At 31.4% G+C, this 22,392-nt stretch overlaps 2 protein-coding genes across 2 annotated transcripts; one reads left to right on the top strand and one right to left on the bottom strand.

The window, feature by feature from the left end:
- Nucleotides 1-972: 972 nt before the first annotated feature.
- Nucleotides 973-2,212, bottom strand: LOC18038693. The gene has a single exon (XM_006431103.2). The coding sequence runs from the start codon at nt 1,860-1,862 to the stop codon at nt 1,179-1,181; it is 684 nt and encodes a 227-aa protein (XP_006431166.1). The 5' UTR covers nt 1,863-2,212; the 3' UTR covers nt 973-1,178.
- Nucleotides 2,213-11,765: 9,553 nt separating this feature from the next.
- Nucleotides 11,766-14,814, top strand: LOC18038335 (cyclic dof factor 2). Its single transcript, XM_006431104.2, has 2 exons — nt 11,766-12,131; nt 13,041-14,814. Exons 1-2 carry the CDS (start codon nt 11,946-11,948, stop codon nt 14,340-14,342), a joined length of 1,488 nt encoding a protein of 495 aa, XP_006431167.1. The 5' UTR covers nt 11,766-11,945; the 3' UTR covers nt 14,343-14,814.
- The last annotated feature ends 7,578 nt before the right edge of the window (nt 14,815-22,392 follow it).

Raw genomic sequence — 22,392 nt, forward strand, 5'->3', positions numbered from 1 at the left:
CTTTTGTCATATAAGAATTTTCATGAAAAGCAACATATCCATAACTAATAAAAAATGAACTCACTGTACAAACAAATGCAAGTCAATTCTCTATGCATAAAGAATATTTAAAACTCAAAAGCAGAACTATATTTTAATAATCTACGATGTTGTGTATGTGTTAATGTCGCATACCAGCAGAAATATGAATGTGCTATTTTTATTTGTGGATGTGTGTTTCTGATCTCCATAATTTATTTTACTTACCCAAAAGAAGGCAAAAGAAGCAAAATATAAGTGCTTGAGCTCCAGTAAAATGATGCACTTAATACAACAGTACACAAGATGAGCACAACTACAATTAAAAAATCCATCATATGAGAAATCTATAGGTCTAATTCATTCAACTTGCATGAGAAACAAACTCTGCTCTCCATCATTAACAACGGTGTAAAGTTAAGAAAATTCACAAACTCGAGCTAATACCAAGAAAAATCTAGAACTTCCAAGCAATTGATGGGCAGACCAAACGATTGATCTCTCATAAAGTCTTATCCAAAGTTTAATTTATTTACAGATATAAAATCATTATCCAAAGCTCTGCTATCTAAACTGATCATCATTATCCCATACCAAAAGTAATTAACTAATTATATAACTATGAAAACAGAAACATCAATCATGCCAATGCAAGGAAGTGGATACAACTTTTCACTTTCATCCTAAACTCATATGTTATCTATGTACATCATTTTTGCTTTACAACACTTTTTCACCAAACAAGAGTATCAAAATAAACAATGATTTTAAACACCAATCGAAAAGATCAAGAAGTGAAAATTTCAGATATCTTTTAAGGATCCTAACTATAACAACTATAATGTCCTATAAGTGATTCAATAAACTATGACTACAGAGAATAGATTTAAAAACACAAAATCCAAAACATGAGCTATAAAGAAGCAAATCATAACAAAAAACAACAGATAAAAAAAAATGAAAGAAAAAAGATTCTTATATTCCCCACTATAACCAACTGTATATAATCCATTACAACATAATGCCATGATCAGCTTATTTAAGAACAATATAGTTTTGAAACAACTAACCAGAGAAGCAACAGTCACGGCCTCTCTCTGTTATCTCTACTCCTGTATTGATTTTACCCTCCTAATCCCATTTCAATACATTAGTATCTCCTACTTCTTGATCTTTCTTTGCTTCTTTGGTCCCGGCACCTCCAATCGCCCCACAGAACATCCACATCTTGCCCGAAAAACAAGCACAGCACGACCATTAGGCGGCGCCATCTTCTTAAGCTCGGCTTGTAACTCCCTATGGTGATCTCTGGGCAATTCAAACAATCCTTTTTTGGCACTATCTTTATTCTTGACACACTCTTCAGTCTCTAACTGAATATCAAATTCAGCTGCTTTTTTCAGTCCCTTACAATTAGGATTCCCACATTTCCTACTTGTGCACAGAAGTGCAACCCAAGTAGCTATCGCAACACAAGACATACTCACCCCTATTGATGAATAAATCAATGGATTTCCAATTACCTCCTCTTTTACAAGATAAAAAACAGCTGCAGAAACTTCAACCGATTTAACTGAAACAACTCTAATATAAGGAAATAACAAGAACCCGCAAGCAGTGATCACAGCTATCAATATTACCACATCAACAGCAGCTGAGCGGAACCTTGATCGATCACAAGCTGGAGTTTTGAGACAATTTGGAGAACTGGGTATCTTTTTATTCCTATAAACATGATTGTTTTGCCTTGTTTTTGAATTAAACGCGTCACTTGAATTCACACAATTCGCCATGTTCTGGTCAATTGAGTTGCAGACCGAGATAGAGTTATGGATATAGACCATTTCAAATCAAAACAAAAACCGGGAATCAAAATCAAGATTTGATCAATACCCACCGAAAATTCAACCAAAATCGGATCGACCCACTTGATCAAAACACAAAAACAAACAAATCAAGCTGTCGGTGACCAATTCAGATCAAGAAAAATAAAAATGAAATTTTTATCATAATTTTTGTGTTATTCAAAGGCAGCTACTGAGGAGAGGAAAACAAAACGGACTCATGTTTGTTTTCTAACACAGAATTTCGTCTTCGCTATAAAATTGGTTCATATTTTTCTCTGCAGTGTAATTGAATGGTTGGTTTTGTTGGTATAAGAGGAAGGGGTCACACACGCTAAAAGGAAATGAAATTGAAGGTGACATTTGTATTTGGGCTTTTTGGCTTCGAGGTAATGATGCCTAAATGATTTGGTGGTGGGGCATTTCTATGGGCTTTTTAATTTGGCCCACCGATTTGATAGTTTGTATCTGTTTCTAATTTATTTTTTCCTTTCCTTTCCTTTCTTTTGGATAGAATCAAAATTTATTTCTAGGGTTGATTTTCACTTTTGAGTTTTCTAATAACCATGGATACGGATGAACGTGGAGATTGTGTTCTGTGTTAAGTAAAAACATAGGCTGTAATTATAAATGATATTATAAGCAACTTTATAAATGGTGTAATTTTGTAACGCCTTTTAAATAATTCTCGATCATTACTTAATTATAATACCATGACTTAACTTTGTGTGTGTGTGTATATATATATAAAAGTGGATGCGCACAAAATTCATATATAGACGTCCGGACCTAAGAATTTGTTTTTATATGTGTATTTATGTATGTATATGTGTGTGTGTGTATATTCTCTTTGCCTAATTTAGGGGGAAAAGCATCGCCTTTATCCAAGAACTTGATACTCACAGGACAAACAAATTAAATCGAACCATACAAAGAATTTTTGTCCAAGAATACTACATGCACCTTTCATAAAAGTAAACACGTAGACCTTTTTGTTTTTAATTTATAAATAAGTTACATTTACGTTACGTTTGATGCCAAAATTCGAATAATATTTTATTATCTCCAATGTTGTGGATGCCCTCTCAAGTGGGAATTGCTTTTGAATCCCGTTTAATTTCTTGCCATTTTGTGATGTAGTGTACGTATGAACTGAGGAAGATTAGACAAATTAAAAAAGCAGCCGACTTTGGCCTGAAAACCCGTAAAACCAACCAAAGCGCGTTTGGTCTATAAAAATATCTAGGGTTTTGGTTTTGGTCAACATGCATGTTGACCAAGACGAAGAAATCTGAAGATGGTGCTGATGCAATATGGCACCATTAATTTTCAACCCGATCCATTAACCAAGTCGTCCATTTTGATTTGAATTCTTTTTATTTATTAGATTCAGTCAACCACAGAAAGATGATAAGTCAGTCATGAAGAATTTCGAGTTTCGAGTTTCGAGTTCCGAGTTTCAATGCTCTAATATGATGTTTGTGAGGCCAAGCAAAGCAGAAGCAGCCACCCACAAAAATATGGCCTGAAGAAGCCAAGACTCTAGCACTCTTTGTTTGTGGTTTACTTGTTTTTTCATTTTTTTTTAGCTGTAATATTACTCACTTATCCTTCTAAAGCTAATAGATTATTATTTTCTTTACCGGGTAAATAAAAATAATGGTGTCTTCTCTCCCAGTAATATTTCACACTTAATTAGTAATTTCATTTCGCAATATATTTATAAATTTGAAATCACGTCACCTCAATTTCAAATATTCTTAAATTGTTAAACTTATTTCAAATGAGTTTCTTTTTTTTTTCTTGTTCTAAGTAGTTTTCGTTGAATTATTGAGATATTACTCAGCTCATCGAAATTAAACAATAAACATCAAGATTAATTTAATATATTTTTAAATTAAAATGTAGATGAAAAACACTAATAAAAATAGGTTTTGATATCTATTTCTCGAACGATTGGAGTTTAACGGATTATTTCTGAAATAGTTGAGTTTTAAATTGTCTATTAAGTCACATCTTGGTGGTATGAGATTAATTTTATTCCCTTTATGTATAATGTACAAATATTATTAACTTGTATGCTAGGGTAGAAAAAATAGGTCACGTCATGATCGATGGAAGAAGAAATTAATTCTCGGCCTACTATGACCTTAATTGTGTTGAAGTGATGGTGCCTCTTATGTGGAAAATTAAAATGGAGATAGTCTAAATAACATAAACATTGGGTTAATTAGAAAGTGACTGCCACTCAATCTCTCGCCGAATATTGAAAAAGAAATTAATGTCATAACGCCACTCATGACCAATTTCTTTACGATGCTTTTCTTTGAGTTGAGTGGTTCAACCAACTAATCATTATTTCAATTTTCAACACAAGAGATCTTGCAATTTTTGACATTTTAATAAACAGTAATAATTAGACAAATTTTAAGTACTTTCAAGTCCTCCATTGGAAGACCTAGTCATCATCTAAAGATAACATTTTATAATTTATGGCTGAAAAAAAAAAAAAGTCAAAAAGTTTGAACATGATGAAGCATGCATGATGCCATATGCTAAATGGCTTGGAGTGTCATTGACAAAAACTTCAATCTGGCTTTATGGAATCTAAACTCCTTTTCTTTTCCCATGAGACATTTGCTTCCAAAAGGGTTTACTTAATATTTTGTAAACTTCTAATTTTGGGTAAGAAATAAATCATGATTCTGTTTTGCATGATCTTTCATCCCAGCTAATTAATTAATACAGACATGTGATAGGTAGTAAAAGAGTTTATCTTGAATATAACTAATAAGGTCTAGATGTTCTTTTTTCAAAAGGTTAGGTGAGTTCAAATTGAGAGAATTAAAAGAATGTATAAATTGTCAAACTAATGTTTTCGAAATCATTATTATCGAAAAAGAAATCATTATAGGATTCAATTATGTGGCCAAGCCGGTAACATGCATACTTAGTTTTCTAGTGTGTTTGTGACATAACTGTTGGATTGATGGGATACTGGTCAATGAGACTTAACTTAGGCTTTCTAAAAACATGGACCCGTTTAATTTCTTGGTAAATCAGAAAATTTTGTGCTCTATACGTTGGCCTCTTAGCCGATTGTGGTGTGAAAGTACAATTGCACTCCGTTGTAAGTGTTTCGGAGACAGAAATTTTGTACTCGACGGGGAGAGAGGGGTCCTTGAGTTGAGTAGTCTTATTCGACGCAATTGCTAGAGAACGTGATGGCACAAGAAGAAGAGCAAGACGAAAAAGAAATGGAGTTTTTTTTTTAATATTATTTGTATAGGACTGTTACTGATATAAATATCATATATTACAATTAATATTTACAAATAGATTATACAACTGAAACCTCCTTTTGGCATCACATTTTATGAGAGAGAGACTGTCATTCTCTTGGCATCACATTTCATAAGAGAGAGACTGTCTCCACTCAATTATTTAATAATTGAAGCAAGATTGAAACTAACCCCCATAATGCTATTAATATTGAAAGTGAAATGATTCGAACTCTTGCTTTCAACATTGTAAGTGAAATGGTTCTCTCATTGGGTCAAAGGCCCATTAGTAAGAAATAGAGTTGGTTTAAGATAAAAGAAAAAGTGACCTTTTTTAACTGTATTTTTTTTAATTTTATTTTGTTGAAAAATTAAAAGGCTCGCATGAATTTAGTCAAAATCTTCTAAAATGTTGATTTTCTCTTTGTTCAGCTAAAAGCTCGTTTGGGATTGCTTTAAATTAGGGGTTCAAAAATAATTTTGAAAAGTTAAAAATTAATTTCATTGTTTGGTAAATTTTTTTAGAAATCATTTTTAGTGAAAATTACTACATCCTATAGTAGATTGTGAAAAATAAGGAGGGATAGTTTTTCAAAATATGATTTTAAAAATTTAGTTCTATACTTAATATAATTTTGTATATTCTCATATATGTTATAAAAAATCCAAAATTATTCTTATTACTAAGAAATAAAATCACTCGCTTTAAAGAGATTATCATTATTATTATTATCAATTATTTTGAGATAACAAAATAAAAAATTTAAATTAATAATATAAAATATTTATTTTAGTTATTAATTATTATATATACACAATGAAAAGTATTTTTTATACATGTTTATAAATGTGCCAAAAAAAAATTCAAGCATTATATCTAATTCAATTATTTATATTTTACAGTATTTTAACAATAATTTTTTATCAAATACGTACATATGATTGTTTTTAAAACTTACGACACTTTTAAAAATAAATTCTAGCAAACATTCAACTAATTCTTTGTACAGTTGATTGTTTCTCTAGCATAACTAACACTAATTATTTTAAGATATTGAAAATAATTTTTTATGGTTTAAGATATGAGATTTATATGTTAAATAGTGGGTGTGTTAAATTAGTGTTCAATGTAATTATGTTATATTAGCTTATTGGACTCATATTTGTCTTAATAGTGATTCACATTATGAATATTTATGTAATAAATTCTGTTATCAAAGGGTGGATATTTGACCCGCCTTTTTATAAAATCTGTTATTACTAAAATCTTCAAATCATCTCTAAATCTGTTCAATGTATACGTTATATATATATATAAAGATTGTTTCATATTTATTAACTTTTTTCTTTTTAAACTTTTCTTCAACTCCTTTGGCGGTTTAATGAAAAAAAGAAATTCCACTTGAGAAGTTGAAGGATATGAACACATTTAAAGGTTGAAGAGACGAAAGAAAAAGAAGAGAAGAAGAAAGTATCAGAAAATCATGAATTAGTTTTAAGGGTATATTGTGTATTAAGATGAATATAAAATGGGTTTAGAAAGTAATTTGGCCGTTTTAAATATACTCACACATTTTATTAATAGTAATCCTTAGAATATAATTAATTAATACTCCCACCCTAAGCTAATTGAAGAATCACTTGAGCAGTTGTCGAACTACATTAGCAATTGAAGAGCCCAGCTTGAGTAATGACTTTTTTATGATACTGATCCACAATTAGAAGACAAGAACTGAAAGATTTTTCACAGACCGCTCGCTAAATATAATTTTTTTAACAACACGTGATCTTATTGGTTTTTTTTTTTAGGGTGCCATCTACCTTCAATTTTATAGTTCAAATCCTAATCATATAAGTGGGAGAGGGGAATTAATTACAGTTAAGCTAAATTAAAAAAAATTAAAAAAATTAAAAAATCATGTATCATTCATGACCGCATCGTTGCACTTTACGTACAGCTAGTTCTTACTTGGTTCCAGCCCAGGTTGTTACTTGGCTCTATAACCGATTACTTGGTTCCGTTTCTAAAGCTTTTTCTTGTTTTAAGTACTAAAAGGTTAGTTAGCCGATCACTTGGCTCCTTTTCTGCTATTATTTTGTTTGACTAAAGCTGACCTGCTAATTGCCTGTCATTTACTTACTTATGTTGCGCAACCTCGATCATTCTCAACGTTGGATCTGGCTTAATTTAATCTAATGGTTATTTCACAAACAGACAAAAAGCATGACAGCCAGTTGGCAGTTGGCAACAACATAAATTACATTTTGTATCGTTATTTATGACAAATTGTAAAACCCCAATCAATCGGGTTCAGCAACAGTAGAGATGTTTCAACGAATAGTTGTCCCCAGCCAGAATCATTAGATTTATGTTGTTATAAATTATTTCAGAAAGTAACAAAAAATGTACTCAAATTTTTATATTATTATCTTACTTTTAAGATAAACTTAGTAAATTAGTTTTTTTTTTATAAAATAGTTATCAATAAGATTGTTACACAAGTACAACAAATATTAGTTCTTTCACACTGATACTTATTGATTAATTTACTAATAAATAACTATTGATTAATTTGCTAATTAACCTTTTTATAAGTAAACTAATTAATCTCAATAATATTGTTGGAATGATATTATTGTAAAATAAAAGTAAGAATATAATATATTTAACTATAGGAATATTTTGAGATAGTTTTGTAAAATATAAACTAAACATGCACTTAAGTCAAACCATATGAAACTCAAACCAAGACCTAAGTCTTAATAAATTAAAGCTGAACATTTAGGCCTTCGTCTCAAAAAGTGATTTTGTAAGTATAAGTCACAATAAAAATATGGGATATTATCAAATATCTAACTAATATTTTCTAACATCTTATTTTACTACTAAAGGTCTACGATAATCATATTTTACCATATGATATTTCAATTATTATTATTTTACAGTAAATAGTTAAATTTATTTTTAAAATGATGACATCACATGGGTATTTAAGAATTTTCAATTTGATAAATTTAAGTAGCAGTAGTGATTTGATACAAAACGAAAAAGGTATGTAGTTTGTAATAACTCAAGTGGTAAATTGATAGTTTTTCAATAAAATAATACAACTATTTAGGATTATTAAGTTAAATAACATAATTGATATTTACTTATTAAATTGATTTAAATAACTAAACACAAATGTTTAAACAACAAGCAACTAAGATAAAATATTTTTCTTAAAACAAGGGTCCATCTTCATCAAACATATTATTATAAATGATTTGTATTTATTAAAATTGATATAAATATGAATATTAAAATAACATTAGTTCCTTAATATGGACATTTATTTTTAAAAGTTTAAACATTGAAAATATTTGATTTTCCAAGTCTTTAATTTTTGGATTTTTTTTTTATTTTAGAGGACAATCATATTTTTACACACTTAAATAGTCTAAGAGGTAAAATAATATTTTTAATAAGAATCATGTTAAATATTCTGTCAATATTAATGGTTTTGCGGTAAAATAATAACAATTGAAATATCAGGTAGTAAAATATATTTGTTGAAAATCTTGTTACTAAAGTAATATATCAAAAAATATTAAGTGGATATTTGATAATATCCTTAAAATATATATAAATCTTCATTACTTTGTTATTAATTTACACAAATAAAATTATTTTTTTCCTTCTTTTTTGATTTTTGTGAACACTCCGTCTAATGAATAATATGAAATATAAGGACTATTATATTATCCTTGCCCTTTCGCACAACTTCTCTTTGAGAAATCAGATTTGAAATTTGCAATCCATTACGTGGCGTTTCTGTTGTTGCCAAATCAATTGGGGTACTATTTTCTTAAGAGTAATGATACAGATTATTGTATAAATTTATTTTGTACAAACTGACATGGCACTAATTCATTGGTTGAATGAAAATATAAAATAATAAAAACAAATCATGTGGGCCAAGTGATATTTAATTCAACCAATCTTATCATACCACATAAATTTATACAAAATAAATTTATACAAAAATTTGTAGCTATATCATTACTCTTTTCTTAAATAAATAACTTCATAATAAGAACAGATGATGTTCACGTCAAAACCTACTAGCGTGTACAAAACACCAACAGAAGTATTATATTATATAATATCAAAAGAAAAGCAAAAATGTGACTTTTTATACGTGTCAATGTATTACCCCTAGTAGATTAAAGAAAGGATATTTATTTGATTACGTGTTAATATCCCTTTATACTTTTTTAATTAATCTAATCTCCCGTCAGCCAATCAAATCACTACACGAGTAAAGAGCAAGATACAAACCAGCTTTTTGTCTGCGTACACGTGTCAACGTCAGGGCAAATCTTTATCGAACAAGGAAAACCTCAGCCACTAGAAGCAGATTCTTGGGTTTTATGGAAGATGATTCGCACGTGTACAAGATTGGACACGTGTGTTCACGCCATTGGTTGCGGTGAAGATGAGAGTTGCTGGGAGCATACGAAGAGTAGGACTCTTATTTCACTTCACTTTTTTGGATGGGCCCCACCCGAAGTTTAATCCGGTGTGGCATTGTCGTGGTCCCACCGCACATGGTGTCTTGACATTAGATGCTGACGTGGAGATCTAATTGGATTTAACATTTGTTGATAGCGATATCGGTTTCTCCGCCTGGACAAGAAAAGTTCGGCAAAAAATCGGATAGAAGACTTTTGAATTCTTTTTAATATATATATTTTCCCGTCACTCTTCCTCAAAATTCAGCTTGAAAAACTAGGAAAAAAAAATCTTTCTCAGGCATTAGGCTCCACCAAATGACCAGTAAAATTATTTTCTTGGACCAATAATGTTGATGATGTTGCAAGGGCTGAATACCAATATGCAATCTTGGGAAATTTTTTATAAATTTTTTTTTATGGGATTATGTTATATTCTGATTACAACATGTCGTATATCAAAGGTAATATTAGAGTTAATGTATGAAATTTGATAAGATTTTAATTTTTAATATTCATAAATTTGTAAATATAATATTAAAAATATATTCATGATTTTATTTTGTAATTATCAGTCTCAATTATATTATCGTATTAAATTGATAAATAATTATACATTTTAGTGTAAAGCAAATATTTCTTATGATAGTGTAAAATCTTATTCATATTCTATATATCACATATGAAATATTTTCTAAAGCTTTTGCCAATAAATATTATATGTGAGTTAAATTCTTTTATTACTATTTTTTTTATCTCGTATTATTATTTGTTATTATTCAGCAACAAATATTTTATGGAATAAAGTTTGATGTATCAATTTCATAATGGAGTAGGGCATGATGAGTTATTGCACAAAGATGGATATAGTGGTTGTTGCAGCTAGCGAACAAGATACTGATAAGAAATAGAAAGTGAAGCAAATGGGCCAACAAAAATTGTCATCCACAAATAACCCAATAAAAAATATAATACCAAAAAATATATTTAAAAAAATCTTTTGAATAACTCCATGGAGATAAAACTCGGCGATTATTTGAAAAGTGTTTTTAAGAGTAAAATTGACAACACAGCCGAGGAAAAGAAAAGTAAAAATGCTGACTAGGATCTAGAGAGAGAAAGAGAAAAGAAAAAGAAAGAGAGAAGAATCAAAAAGAGGCAAGGAGAGAAAGATATCTTTAAGGCCACAAGGCAAATTTGTGGCTGAGAATCCTCCTGGTTGCTGACGTGGCACCCCACCTGCTTAAACGGATCAATAACGTAGACTCCACGAGACGACGACATCTACAAAAATTTGGTTACTGATATTTGATCCCCTAAGGTTTTTAATTTATGAAACAAGAGTATCTACTACTCATTTATATCAAATTAGTCCTTAATTCCAACTGAAATGACTAAAATACCATTAGTGCTATGTTATATTCTGTCCATTACATTAAACAAAATTTGACATGGATAGTTAAAAAGGACAAAAACTTAGATGATAAAAATGATTGTATTGAGTCTAATTTCACACGGTCAAGCCAAAATTTATTATATATTATATATTATGAATATTTTTCTTGTTTTTATGTTATATTTTTAAATTTTATAAATGAAGTTTCAACTATATAAATTTAGTTAATGATAAAGAAGGTTAATGATAAGGATAACAAAGAAGTTTTGATTTTAATTTTTTACCTAATAGAGTTAATTGCAAATAGATCGAGTTTGAGTCACTGAAAATGTCAATAAAAACACACAACAACTATTATAAATTATTATTAGAATAGACACAAAGTAGATATTTGCCTCGCATATGAAGGAGGAGGAAGTTGAAATAAAAAAATAAATAAAGAATAAACTTGATTTACTAAAGAGGGGAAGAAAAAAAGAAACTATTTCGACTGTAGAGAAACTTTTTTAGAGAGAAAAATGAGTTGGGTTACATAATCAGCACAACGCAATAAGACATGCTTTCACACGACATACTACATTACTAGTATAAGGGTACTTCAGTCATTTTGATAGGGACTAAGTGCTTATTTGATACCAATGAGGAAACTATGTACTTAACTAAAAAAATATGAAAAATTAGGTGTGCTGATATTATTTTACTACTTGTAGGCTGTAGCAATGAAAACAAGAAGTCATAAAAAACACAACAATCGAAACAACACAAGACACTCAAAAACACACCACACCGTGTTAGATCTCTCTCTCCTTACAACAGCACAAAACTTTGTTCCTCCCTCTCTCTGAGTGCAAAGTTTTTATTTTTTGTGTTTTCAGTTTTATCTGCTTTGTACTTTGGTTTTTATCTTTTAAAATGGCGGAGCCAAAGGATCAGGGGATCAAGCTCTTTGGCAGAACCATACCTTTGCCTGAAGTAACTCCATCAGTCGGTGCCGCTCCTTTTGTTGATGATAGAATCGATCAGGATCCAACTTGTTCAACAAATTCTTCACGAGAAAGCGATAAGAGCAGAGACGGAGAAGAAAGAGACTCTGAGAAGGTATTGAATTGGATTCACAAATTTTGGATTTTGAAGCTGACCCACTACTTTAATGGTCAAAATATTTAATGGGTCGATCTTAGTTTGGCATCGTTTTGAGGTTCTGTTAAGTCGGTTGGTTTGATGATTGATAGAGTTTTGGGTACCCTTTTTTGGTTATTTTTTAAATCAAGGACCTTGTTTGATGGTGTTAGCTAGATTTGTTTAAGTTTATGTGTTCGTTTATGAATTGGATTTCTATCTAGCATCTTAAGATTGGATTGCTGTTGGTCTTTGTTGCATTGGAGCATCATTTGAACAAGTAACTTGCTGATTTACTGCTAAATCATCAGTTCTGGTTTTGAAGAAATGTTTAAATTTTCCATCAGATATTGAAAGTTTGGGGCTTAAATTCTGTTTTAGAATTCACTTTCCTGATTGTTGCTTGATTATTGATTTGTAACTGTGTTTTCTTGTTCTCTCGGTTTTGTTCAGTGGTAGGTTGGTAGCAGATGAGAATTTGATGCTGTAGCAAATTGCCATGTGAAATATTAGCTTAGTTGTTGAGCATAATATGGATCATTATATGCTTGTAATTTCCGTATATTCTCACAGGAAGTTGTGATCCACTTACTTCCACCTCATCCTCAGCTCCTATTGCATCTTGTTAGGTTCTTTTAGGCATCCAAAGTAGAATGACAAAATTGTTTACTAGTTGCGAAATTGTCTGTAATTAGTATGGCTCTGTGATTGGTGTTGAACATAGTTAGCTGGCAGTCCTTGTTCTGTTTTATAATGATCAGCTGTCTAAAGAGAGTTTCTTCTTGCCGAGCATGATGGTTTTATTACCATTGTTTTAATTATTTTTTCACTGGTTATGAATTTGGTTTTGATGCTCATGTTTTGTGAAAAAAAAAATGATAAATTCAGGAGATGTCGGTAGACAAGCCTGTTGAGACCAAACAGGAAGATGAAGCCCCACCAGAAAATTCTGAAGAGTCCACAAATCCAGGTTCAACCTCGGGGATCAGTGAGAACCCTAAAGCATCGCCTGTTGAAAAGGAGTGCACTACAGTGAAGACTTCAAAGACAGAAGAAGAGCAGAGCGAACCTAGTACTTCACAAGAAAAGACCTTGAAGAAACCTGACAAGATTCTTCCATGCCCACGTTGTAATAGTATGGACACTAAGTTCTGCTACTACAACAATTACAATGTAAACCAACCACGACACTTCTGCAAGAACTGCCAGAGATACTGGACAGCTGGTGGGACAATGCGTAATGTACCTGTAGGTGCTGGTCGTCGAAAGAACAAGAACTCAGCTTCTCACTACCGTCACATAACTGTCTCAGAAGCTCTCCAAAATGTCCGAACTGATGTTCCGAATGGGGTCCACCATCCTGCGTTGAAAACTAATGGTACTGTACTTACCTTTGGCTCAGATGCACCCCTTTGTGAATCAATGGCATCAGTTCTGAATATTGCTGATAAAACGATGAGGAATTGCACAAGAAATGGGTTTCATAAACCTGAGGAGTTGAGAATTCGACTTACTTACAGAGGTGGAGAAAATGGGGATAATTATGCACACGGATCTCCGGTGACAGTTTCAAATTCAAAGGATGAGGCAGGCAAAACTACATCACAGGAGGCAGTTGTGCAGAATTGTCAAGGCTTCCCTCCTCATGTGGCTTGCTTTCCTGGGGCTCCGTGGCCATACCCATGGAATTCGGCTCAATGGAGCCCTCCAGTTACCCCACCTGCGATCCTTCCTCCAGGCTTCCCTATGCCATTCTACCCTCCAGCAGCTTACTGGGGTTGTACTGTACCAGGCGCTTGGAATATCCCTTGGATTCCTCAACCAACTTCTCCAAAAACCCCAAGCTCGGCTCCAAACTCTCCAACACTAGGAAAGCATTCAAGGGAGGAGAGCTTGGTAAAAGCAAGCAACTCTGAGGGACAGGAGCAACACAAAGAAAACAATGCCGAAAGATGTCTCTGGGTTCCAAAAACATTGAGGATCGATGACCCTGGAGATGCTGCAAAGAGCTCCATATGGACGACACTAGGGATTAAGAATGATAAGGCTGATTCCATTGGCAGAGGAGGACTCTTCAAGGCATTCCAACAGAAGAATGATGGAAGGGGTCACATTGCTGGAACATCTCCGGTCTTACAAGCCAATCCAGCAGCATTATCTAGATCACTCAATTTCCAAGAGAGCTCGTAATTAGATAGGTCATCAACTTGTATCTGGTTAAGGTGGTAGTGCAAGTGTCACTGATCCTTGCAAGTCTCTCCATTTTTGCTTCCTTCCAAGGTCATATACATTCACCATCCTCATTCGAAATGAACTCTTACAACAGTTTCATTGTCTTCTTAGGAGAAGAGAGCTTAGCTGAAGTGGCAACCGATTTTTCTTTTTCTTTTTTCCCTTTTTGTTTGAGGTTAGGTTGTTTGCGAGTTCATGTACATAGTTTATATATGCAAAATAGTGAGAGCTAGAAAAGTGTGAGTTTGTGTACCATAAATTTCCCATTTGTACTAAAATAAATATGGGAATCAAATTCAACTTCTTCTTATTCGTACTTTTAAAGTGTTCTCAAAGCATGTTATATGTCAAGCTTATGACGCCAAGAAACTGTACCTTCTGTACTCGCTTCACGAATAAATATTGAGCCAAATGATGCAACTTTTGATCACAAGATGAGTTACACAAATAATTCAAGTGCTGTTTGATTGAATGTATGTCTCGAATTAGCGGATATAAATTTTAAATTAAATAGAAATTACACATAATATGTCTTAGTCACACCCCAATATGCAACATCATGTGGCGATAGAATTGAAGCTTGTGTGCTGTCCGTTTCTGAAAGGAAAAATCCGAGAATGCGGTTAGAGAAATTGAAAGAAGCCAAACGTGTTGAATATCATGGCTTATAAAGGGTCTGCAAATAAATAAATATGGAGAGAGGAGTTGTGGTGGCTGCCGGTTGAAAAGACAGAAAAGCTTGCAAGTAGGCCCTCTCCTTTACTGATAAGACTTTGAATTCTTATCAACAAAAGGCCAAATCCAGAACAAGTAAAAGCACCAAAAGGTGGAAAGCTGACTACAAAAAGTTTTACTCTCTCATCATCTTCTTTTGTTTCTTTCCTCTACCCACCAATGAAATGCGGAAGTACACGTACATTATGACTTCATCTTTAACATACATCTCATGGTTCATGCGATAAGGATCACTAAATGTTTAAGCCCTTTGATTTATCATATTTTTGTACTTTATAGGATCTTTGGAACTACTCATTTACTGGGTGATAAATTATGTTTTTTTTTAGGTAATATTTATTTTACCTGTAATATAAGTTACATCTTTATATATAAATAATATATGTGTAGGGGTCATATATTATTTATGTGTCTCGTATATAAATAATATATGTGTGAGATTTATACACTATTTATATGTGATAGTATACCTTACATTAAATATAAGATAAATGGATTTTTCTTTTGGCAAATGCTATGTTACAATTAATGTAACATACACACTCAACAACAACCACATAAATTATATGAACCCATCATTTATGTGGTTGTTGTTGAGTGTGTATGTTACATTAATTATAACATAGGGGCTCCCCCTTCTTTTTATACGTGCATGTAAGTGAATTGTGAAAGACGTTTTCTCCGAACCGTTAGGAGGTAGGTTTTATCCATTTTAGGCTTAGCATCCGGACTGTCCCATCTCGATCTGTGTGGCTAGACTCTCAAATACTTAGTTAGATCCAGCCCCAGCGTAACTCATAGAAATGTGAAATCAAACTTTGAAATATTACTTGGGGCGACTAGCACCATACTTGAGCTGGAGGTCCCACGTGGGATCTTAATGTAATTGGGTGCCTCAAATAGTCCAAAATTGATGGGCACTCGGACAGTTTGAGGCGAGTAAAAGACCAGGAGATATTTTGATGAATAATATATATTTACAGTATGGGCAAAGTTTGTGAGCCATGAGTTATTTTATGGGACCCAACGCATGTGATGCTATTGAGCCTCTTTGGCCAGCTCTCGGCTTTCTCTCTCTTTTTTTTTTTTTTTTGCCCTTTCCCTGGTGTATTTTTGCCTCTCCTTTTCACCATTTCACGATAAAATTTTGAGTCTTATGACCTAGATAATGGTCAATTTTCTTAGACGTGGGCAGTCTTGAATTGCAGCCACTTGTTTGATATCTCCGAATAAATTCATGATCATGACTTAACTTTCCAACTCCTGACATAGACAAACAACTTCTAACATCGATTGCACATTTTGGTTACCATACAGTAGCACCTCCCGCCTTCAGATCTTCGTAGATCAGATTCATGCGAGGCTCTTAGCCACTTGCTTATATATCATAGACTGCATCATGCGTTACCTAATTTGTGACCTGTATTATTGACACACAATAAAATAAGCCGTTGCGTTCGGAATGTAAACCAGACGAGTTCGAATGGCTAGTGGTATTTTTAAATTCGTATTCATTAATTTTTCAGATACCCTTGCTCGTTAATTATCCTTTTAGTATCACCAAAACAAACTTTGTTAAAAATAATCTCTTAGTATATGTGTATGGTCAGGGCTGCTGCCCTCCAATTTGGAGGGCAGCAGTTTGAACCCCTATAAATACATTGTGAGGATATTTCTTTCCTCAATTAAATTTGAGTGAAAACAATCTTCTTTCTTACCCAAGTGTGAGGAGTAGACATCCTTCGAATATTTGTGAAGGTTAAAATTTGGGTAGCGCTCCTTTAGTATTGATGTAAGTTAGTCCCAATAATAATCTGATTTGTAAATATCAATTATAATTTTATGTAATATGAGTTGTAATTTGAGTAATAGTCTCATGTAATAAAAATAATAATAAATATAATACAAACAATAATAATAGAGGCACAAATGGATTTATACAAACTAATATGTGTGGCTGTATTATTACTATAGAACAAGTATAAACATAATAAATTTGTTGTTAGACTTAAAAGAGACCGAGTCTGCAAACTAATTAAGCAGATAGTAAAATATTTTACCAAACGCATACCCATTAATTAAATGAAAGATAAATTCCTACCCATACTGTACCTGCACCTACTCAAACAATAAAAATTAAATTCATTTGTTACGGATATTGGTTCAGATCGAATATGTACAAATAATATTGACACCCCTGGTTGCAGTCTCTTATACAAACTTGATTGAAAATTATAGTTAAATTATTTATATGAATACTAAAGAAAAAGAAAAAGAAAAAAGAGGCCCCGATTTCAAGATCATGAGACTTTGATTCTGATACATAAACAATTTTATCCAACATTAGCGGTTAGGTATAAATGACAAATTAGATTTCATGCACACACCGTTAGGATAATTACTGATTTTCCCATTTCAATAGAAATTTGATTGGCTTAACTAGATTTAATTTCTTTACAATTACAAATGTACAGCTTTCATTGGGATGTGTGACTGTAAAGTCAACTCCATTCGTGGTTCTATTTTAATTTTGTTATTTACTTTACAAGTCATTCATCTTTAGGTTATTCAAAATAGAGACAAAAAAAAAAAATGTTAATCTTAATAACCCATTTCATTATTGAAAAAATGTTTTCCCATTCCGTGCCCATTGTGGCATGCTGCCTAAAATAAAAGCATATCCATATGTTACCCATTTGTAACAAAGATTAGTGCGCATAAAAAGTAGAAAGCTTTTGATTACTTTGCCTAAAAAGCAAGAATTCCAACTCCCCCAACTTCGACACCTCAGTGGGAGAAGACCTAACTTGAAATATATACTTTTAGCACTTAATTTGATACCCAAAAGTTGATCAACTTGACCTTAATTAATTTATTGGATTATGATTAAAATACTCTTTCATTATAATATATATATTTTTTAAAACAAAGTTGAAAATATTGTAATTCAATGTGCCAAATATTACTGAAAGTTTGAGATCAACAATTCGTAATTTCGTCCACTAAATTATGAAAATTTGAGGATTCCTATTTAACATGTGTTGTACTAGGTTATATGTTATTCATATTAATTTGTTCAGTGTTGTAATAAATTTAATCTAGGTGGACACTGAATACATAAATAATAGACGAAGCAAAAGGGATTTAAAATTTTTTTATTTTAGTTTCACGTGAATACATAAACACGCGTGCTTAGGGATAGGGATGCAATTATTCATAAACCCTTGAACACATGCCGTTAATCCACAACTAATTAAACTAATGTTAATTAGCTATTATTTCCCCTTAATCAGTTAATCCTTTGTTTAAGAGCATTACGAGACTTATTACATTATTAAGTCATCCAAATAACAATTCACTGGATGATTGTATCATATAATAGAGATGGTTTATATTTTTGCTGGAGGGATTGATCTTACAAAACAAAGTATGTATATGTTTTCTTTTTCAAAGTTGAACAACATTATACGTTACATAGATCTACACAGTTCATGTTTATGCATACAATTTTGTAGCATTTGACACTTTAGAGTCTGACCTAATATATATAAAAAAGAAATGGTAACTAAAAAAAAAGTAGCTCATTATCTTTGAAAATAGAAATGGAGTATTATCATTTTACGACCTAATTTTTTCTTATATATCACTTTACCACCTAACTTTTATCATTTTAACACCAATTTGTTAAAGTTAACGGAATTTTTAATTGACCAAAATTATAGTAAAATCTATTTTAGCCCTAAAATATGTAAGTGTACCTTAATCTTCTAAGTTTGAAAAATACAAAATTAATTATATACCAAGAAATAATGCTTTTATCAAATGATTATTTTATATATCTAAAAATAATTAATTGATAAAATTGTAAATTTTATACATTGTAAAATTTCTAAAATACTGAATATACTAAAATTCTTAAAATATCCTTTTGAGATCCGTAATTTATTAATGGAATTAACGATTTAGTAGTAAAATGATAAAAACTGAAAATTTAAGTGGGAAAAACTAATTGTCAAAAAACACTATATGATAAATTGATATATCGAAAAATAATGGGTAGTAAAATTATAATATTCCTAAAGAAATTTATTTATTTTTTTACTTTTCTCGAATAATCATTTTATGTAAAGAAGTCTAGCATATATAACTTTTTATATGTTGGGAGAAAAAAAATAGTTGACATTTGATAAAAAAAAAATCCCTCTTGGAACCAAGTCATCCTTATTGGATCGCAAGAAACAAGATAATTAGTCAACTGAAAAATTATGTACATTTGTATCCAAGTTTCTAAATACTGAAAAAAACGTAATTTCATAAACAAAGTTATTCAAGATATTAATTAATTAATTTTTTTGAAAGATTCAAGATATTAATTTATGAAACGTAATATAATAAACAATCTATCAGAATTTGAGAGTAATTTTAATAAAAGCAAGATAGATTATATAATTAATTCTTCAATTAGCTGTAACAAAAATATTAAAACAAGCCACTGAAACACACGCTTTGCTGCTGCTTTGCAAGCCTGTTCTGTACCTTCCATAAACCTGCTTGACAAAAGCTAAAAATAATAATAATAATAATAATAATAAAATAATCTTAAAATGTGATTATAAGATCCTCTCCCACTAACTCAGTTCAAACAGTAGCAAAAATACTTGTTTTTTTTGGGCAATACCAGAGGCAGTTTCGATGTTTCCAAGTCTTTGCATATACAAACATAGCAAAGTTTGAATTAGTTTTCTATCTTTAAATTATTTGCAAAATTTAAGTGCCCCAAATAACATGCATTAAAGTCTCTTCATTGGATCCGAAACCTGAAACGCTTTCCAAGAAGCCAAAAGCCGGAAGCGGAAGCTGTTCTTTATTAATTGTTGCCACCACCTCGTCCGCTCATATAAAATACAAACGAAACCCAGAACCCATTTCCTGAAATTGTCAAAGAAATAATGGGCCGGTTTTGTTTTTACAAATTGCTTCTTGTTTCAGTGCTTCTGCTTCTCTCCCTTCCCCATGGTAGTACTGGTAACTGCCATAATTTTTTTATTACGCTCAGGAATTTGTTTTCTTTTCATTTTTAATTCACTTTTTCTTTTATTTATTTATTTATTTTTTTTTGGGCTCTTAATCATCACTTTCTTTTAATTCGTCAACTTTCAGGATTCAGTAGACAACTGAAGGAATCTGTTGAGTTTGAAGATTCCACAGTTCATGTGCAGGTTGGTTTTTTTATATTTTGGGTTTTTTCGTTTTTCGTTTATTATTTCATCCATCCGTTTTCCGTTTTTCCTTTGCAAATTTCTCATTACATAAAATTATTCCAGGAAGCTGGAGCAGAACCAAGGGAGATGATGGAGCTGATGGATTATAAAGATCCCGGGCCAAACACGAACCCGAAATCTGGATTCATGCTGAGTCCTCCACCACAGGCTCATTAAGTGGAATGTTTTCTTGTTGCTTCTCTGTTTTCTGTTTTCATTAATTTACTTTTCATGTTTCTATGTAACTTAGTATAGTGGTTTGTGAAGAAGTTGAATCTGAATATTGTTGTAGTTGTTGTTGGTTTTTTTTTATTTTTTTTATTTAAGGGTCGTTTCTAAAGAGACTTTTGGTTCTCATGAGTTGTATTCAAGTGAATTGCTATACAAAAATAAGCTCAATGTTGGTGTGTCTAAACAGATATTTTACTTCAATATTTCATATTTAAGAGCACAGTGATTGAATGAATTGAAACAGAGACCACTGCATTTAGATATTTAGTTCTCAAATACGCTCCAATAAAACAAATTTATATTATATGAAGAGAGATGGTAGTAAGCTTGCACAGTGATTGAATGAATTGAAACAAACCATTGCATTTAGGTCTCAAATATTGCTTTAATAGTGGAAATTTATAGTATACGCAGCTAAATAGTAGCATTCTTCTTATGCGGCTTACATGTTTTGCAAAAGAATTATGCCATCCTTATTCCCTTTAAATACTTGATTGAAATGCTTAATGATGCAACATATTGTGTTCTTTAACTCCTAAAATTGCAGAAATTGAAATAAGCATCTTGTATTCTTTTAACTCCTAAAATTACATCCTGCCTACAATAAGCCTATAAGAAATTGTTGAAGTCTTGAGTGAAATAGAAAATACATGGGTCTAATTGGGTCTGTAAGAGTTGATATGTGAGTCCAATTGGGTCTTTATTATCTTTAGTGCTTTTAGTTTAAGCTGACACCCGTTTGAAGGTTGAGAGAGAGTGAGAGAGAGAGAGAGATCAAAATTGGAGTCGTCAAGTGGTGCCAAAAGAATTATCTTGATTTTTGTTGTAACAAATTTAAATGGGCTTGGTTTGGGCTTTAGTAGCCCATAAGCTATTCCAATTTAAGTCTTTTTCGACCATATAGTTAAAATCTGCCAATAGACTTGTAGTCCATTAACACCACCCATGCACATACGGGTTCAAGTCTCAGTTATGAACTTAATTCTCCTCCTAATAAAAATCGAGTAGGGGTAAAATTATCTCCTCATAATTTGAAGTAAAATAAATATTTTTCCGGTATTATAGAGAATAGAATTGAAGACTTATAGTAGAATTATCACGGAAAGTTCAATTAATTTCTTATTATAAATATTAATAAAGTTTTAATTGTAATATTAAAATATATATATATATATATAGTCAAAGTCCATAAACATGACGTGACCGCTCAATGCGCCAACAAATCCACTAACTTAATGATAATTGGTTCTGGGTTTCCTTGAAGCTTCTATATAGCAAAATACACGTTTCTATCACCTTCCACCACTACCCTAATGAGGAGTGAACCAAATCTATCTTTTATTCAAATGCTTCGTGTCCATAAAAATTGCTTTGGCGGCCCCAGTGGGATTAGTTCGCCCAAGTCAAGATTATTTAACATGAATTTACTCGTACCCACCCACATTTTCATTTGCAATTTAATTCCTACTACAAATAGTTAATCATTTTTGGGGTCCTTTTCAATAAATATGCAATTCAATTGCATCAACTTTATTTATAGCTATGATTTAGTGTGGTTTATTTATTGGCCAGAAGGGTATATTTAATTTCTTAAATTATTTTAATTATTGTTGGGCTAGTTTTTGCGTAAAATTTTTGAAGATTAAATAAATTATTTTATCTTTATTGATAAAATCTCAAATTTTAGAATTTTGAGAATAAAGAAAGTTCTTTTTCAAATGTTAGAATATCTAAATATTTTTTAATCTTACTTCATTCTTTTCATGATAAAATTTTTAAAA

The sequence above is a fragment of the Citrus clementina genome, unplaced genomic scaffold (assembly GCF_000493195.1).
Source record: "Citrus clementina cultivar Clemenules unplaced genomic scaffold, Citrus_clementina_v1.0 scaffold_6, whole genome shotgun sequence".
In the NCBI taxonomy this organism is placed as follows: domain Eukaryota; kingdom Viridiplantae; phylum Streptophyta; class Magnoliopsida; order Sapindales; family Rutaceae; genus Citrus; species Citrus x clementina.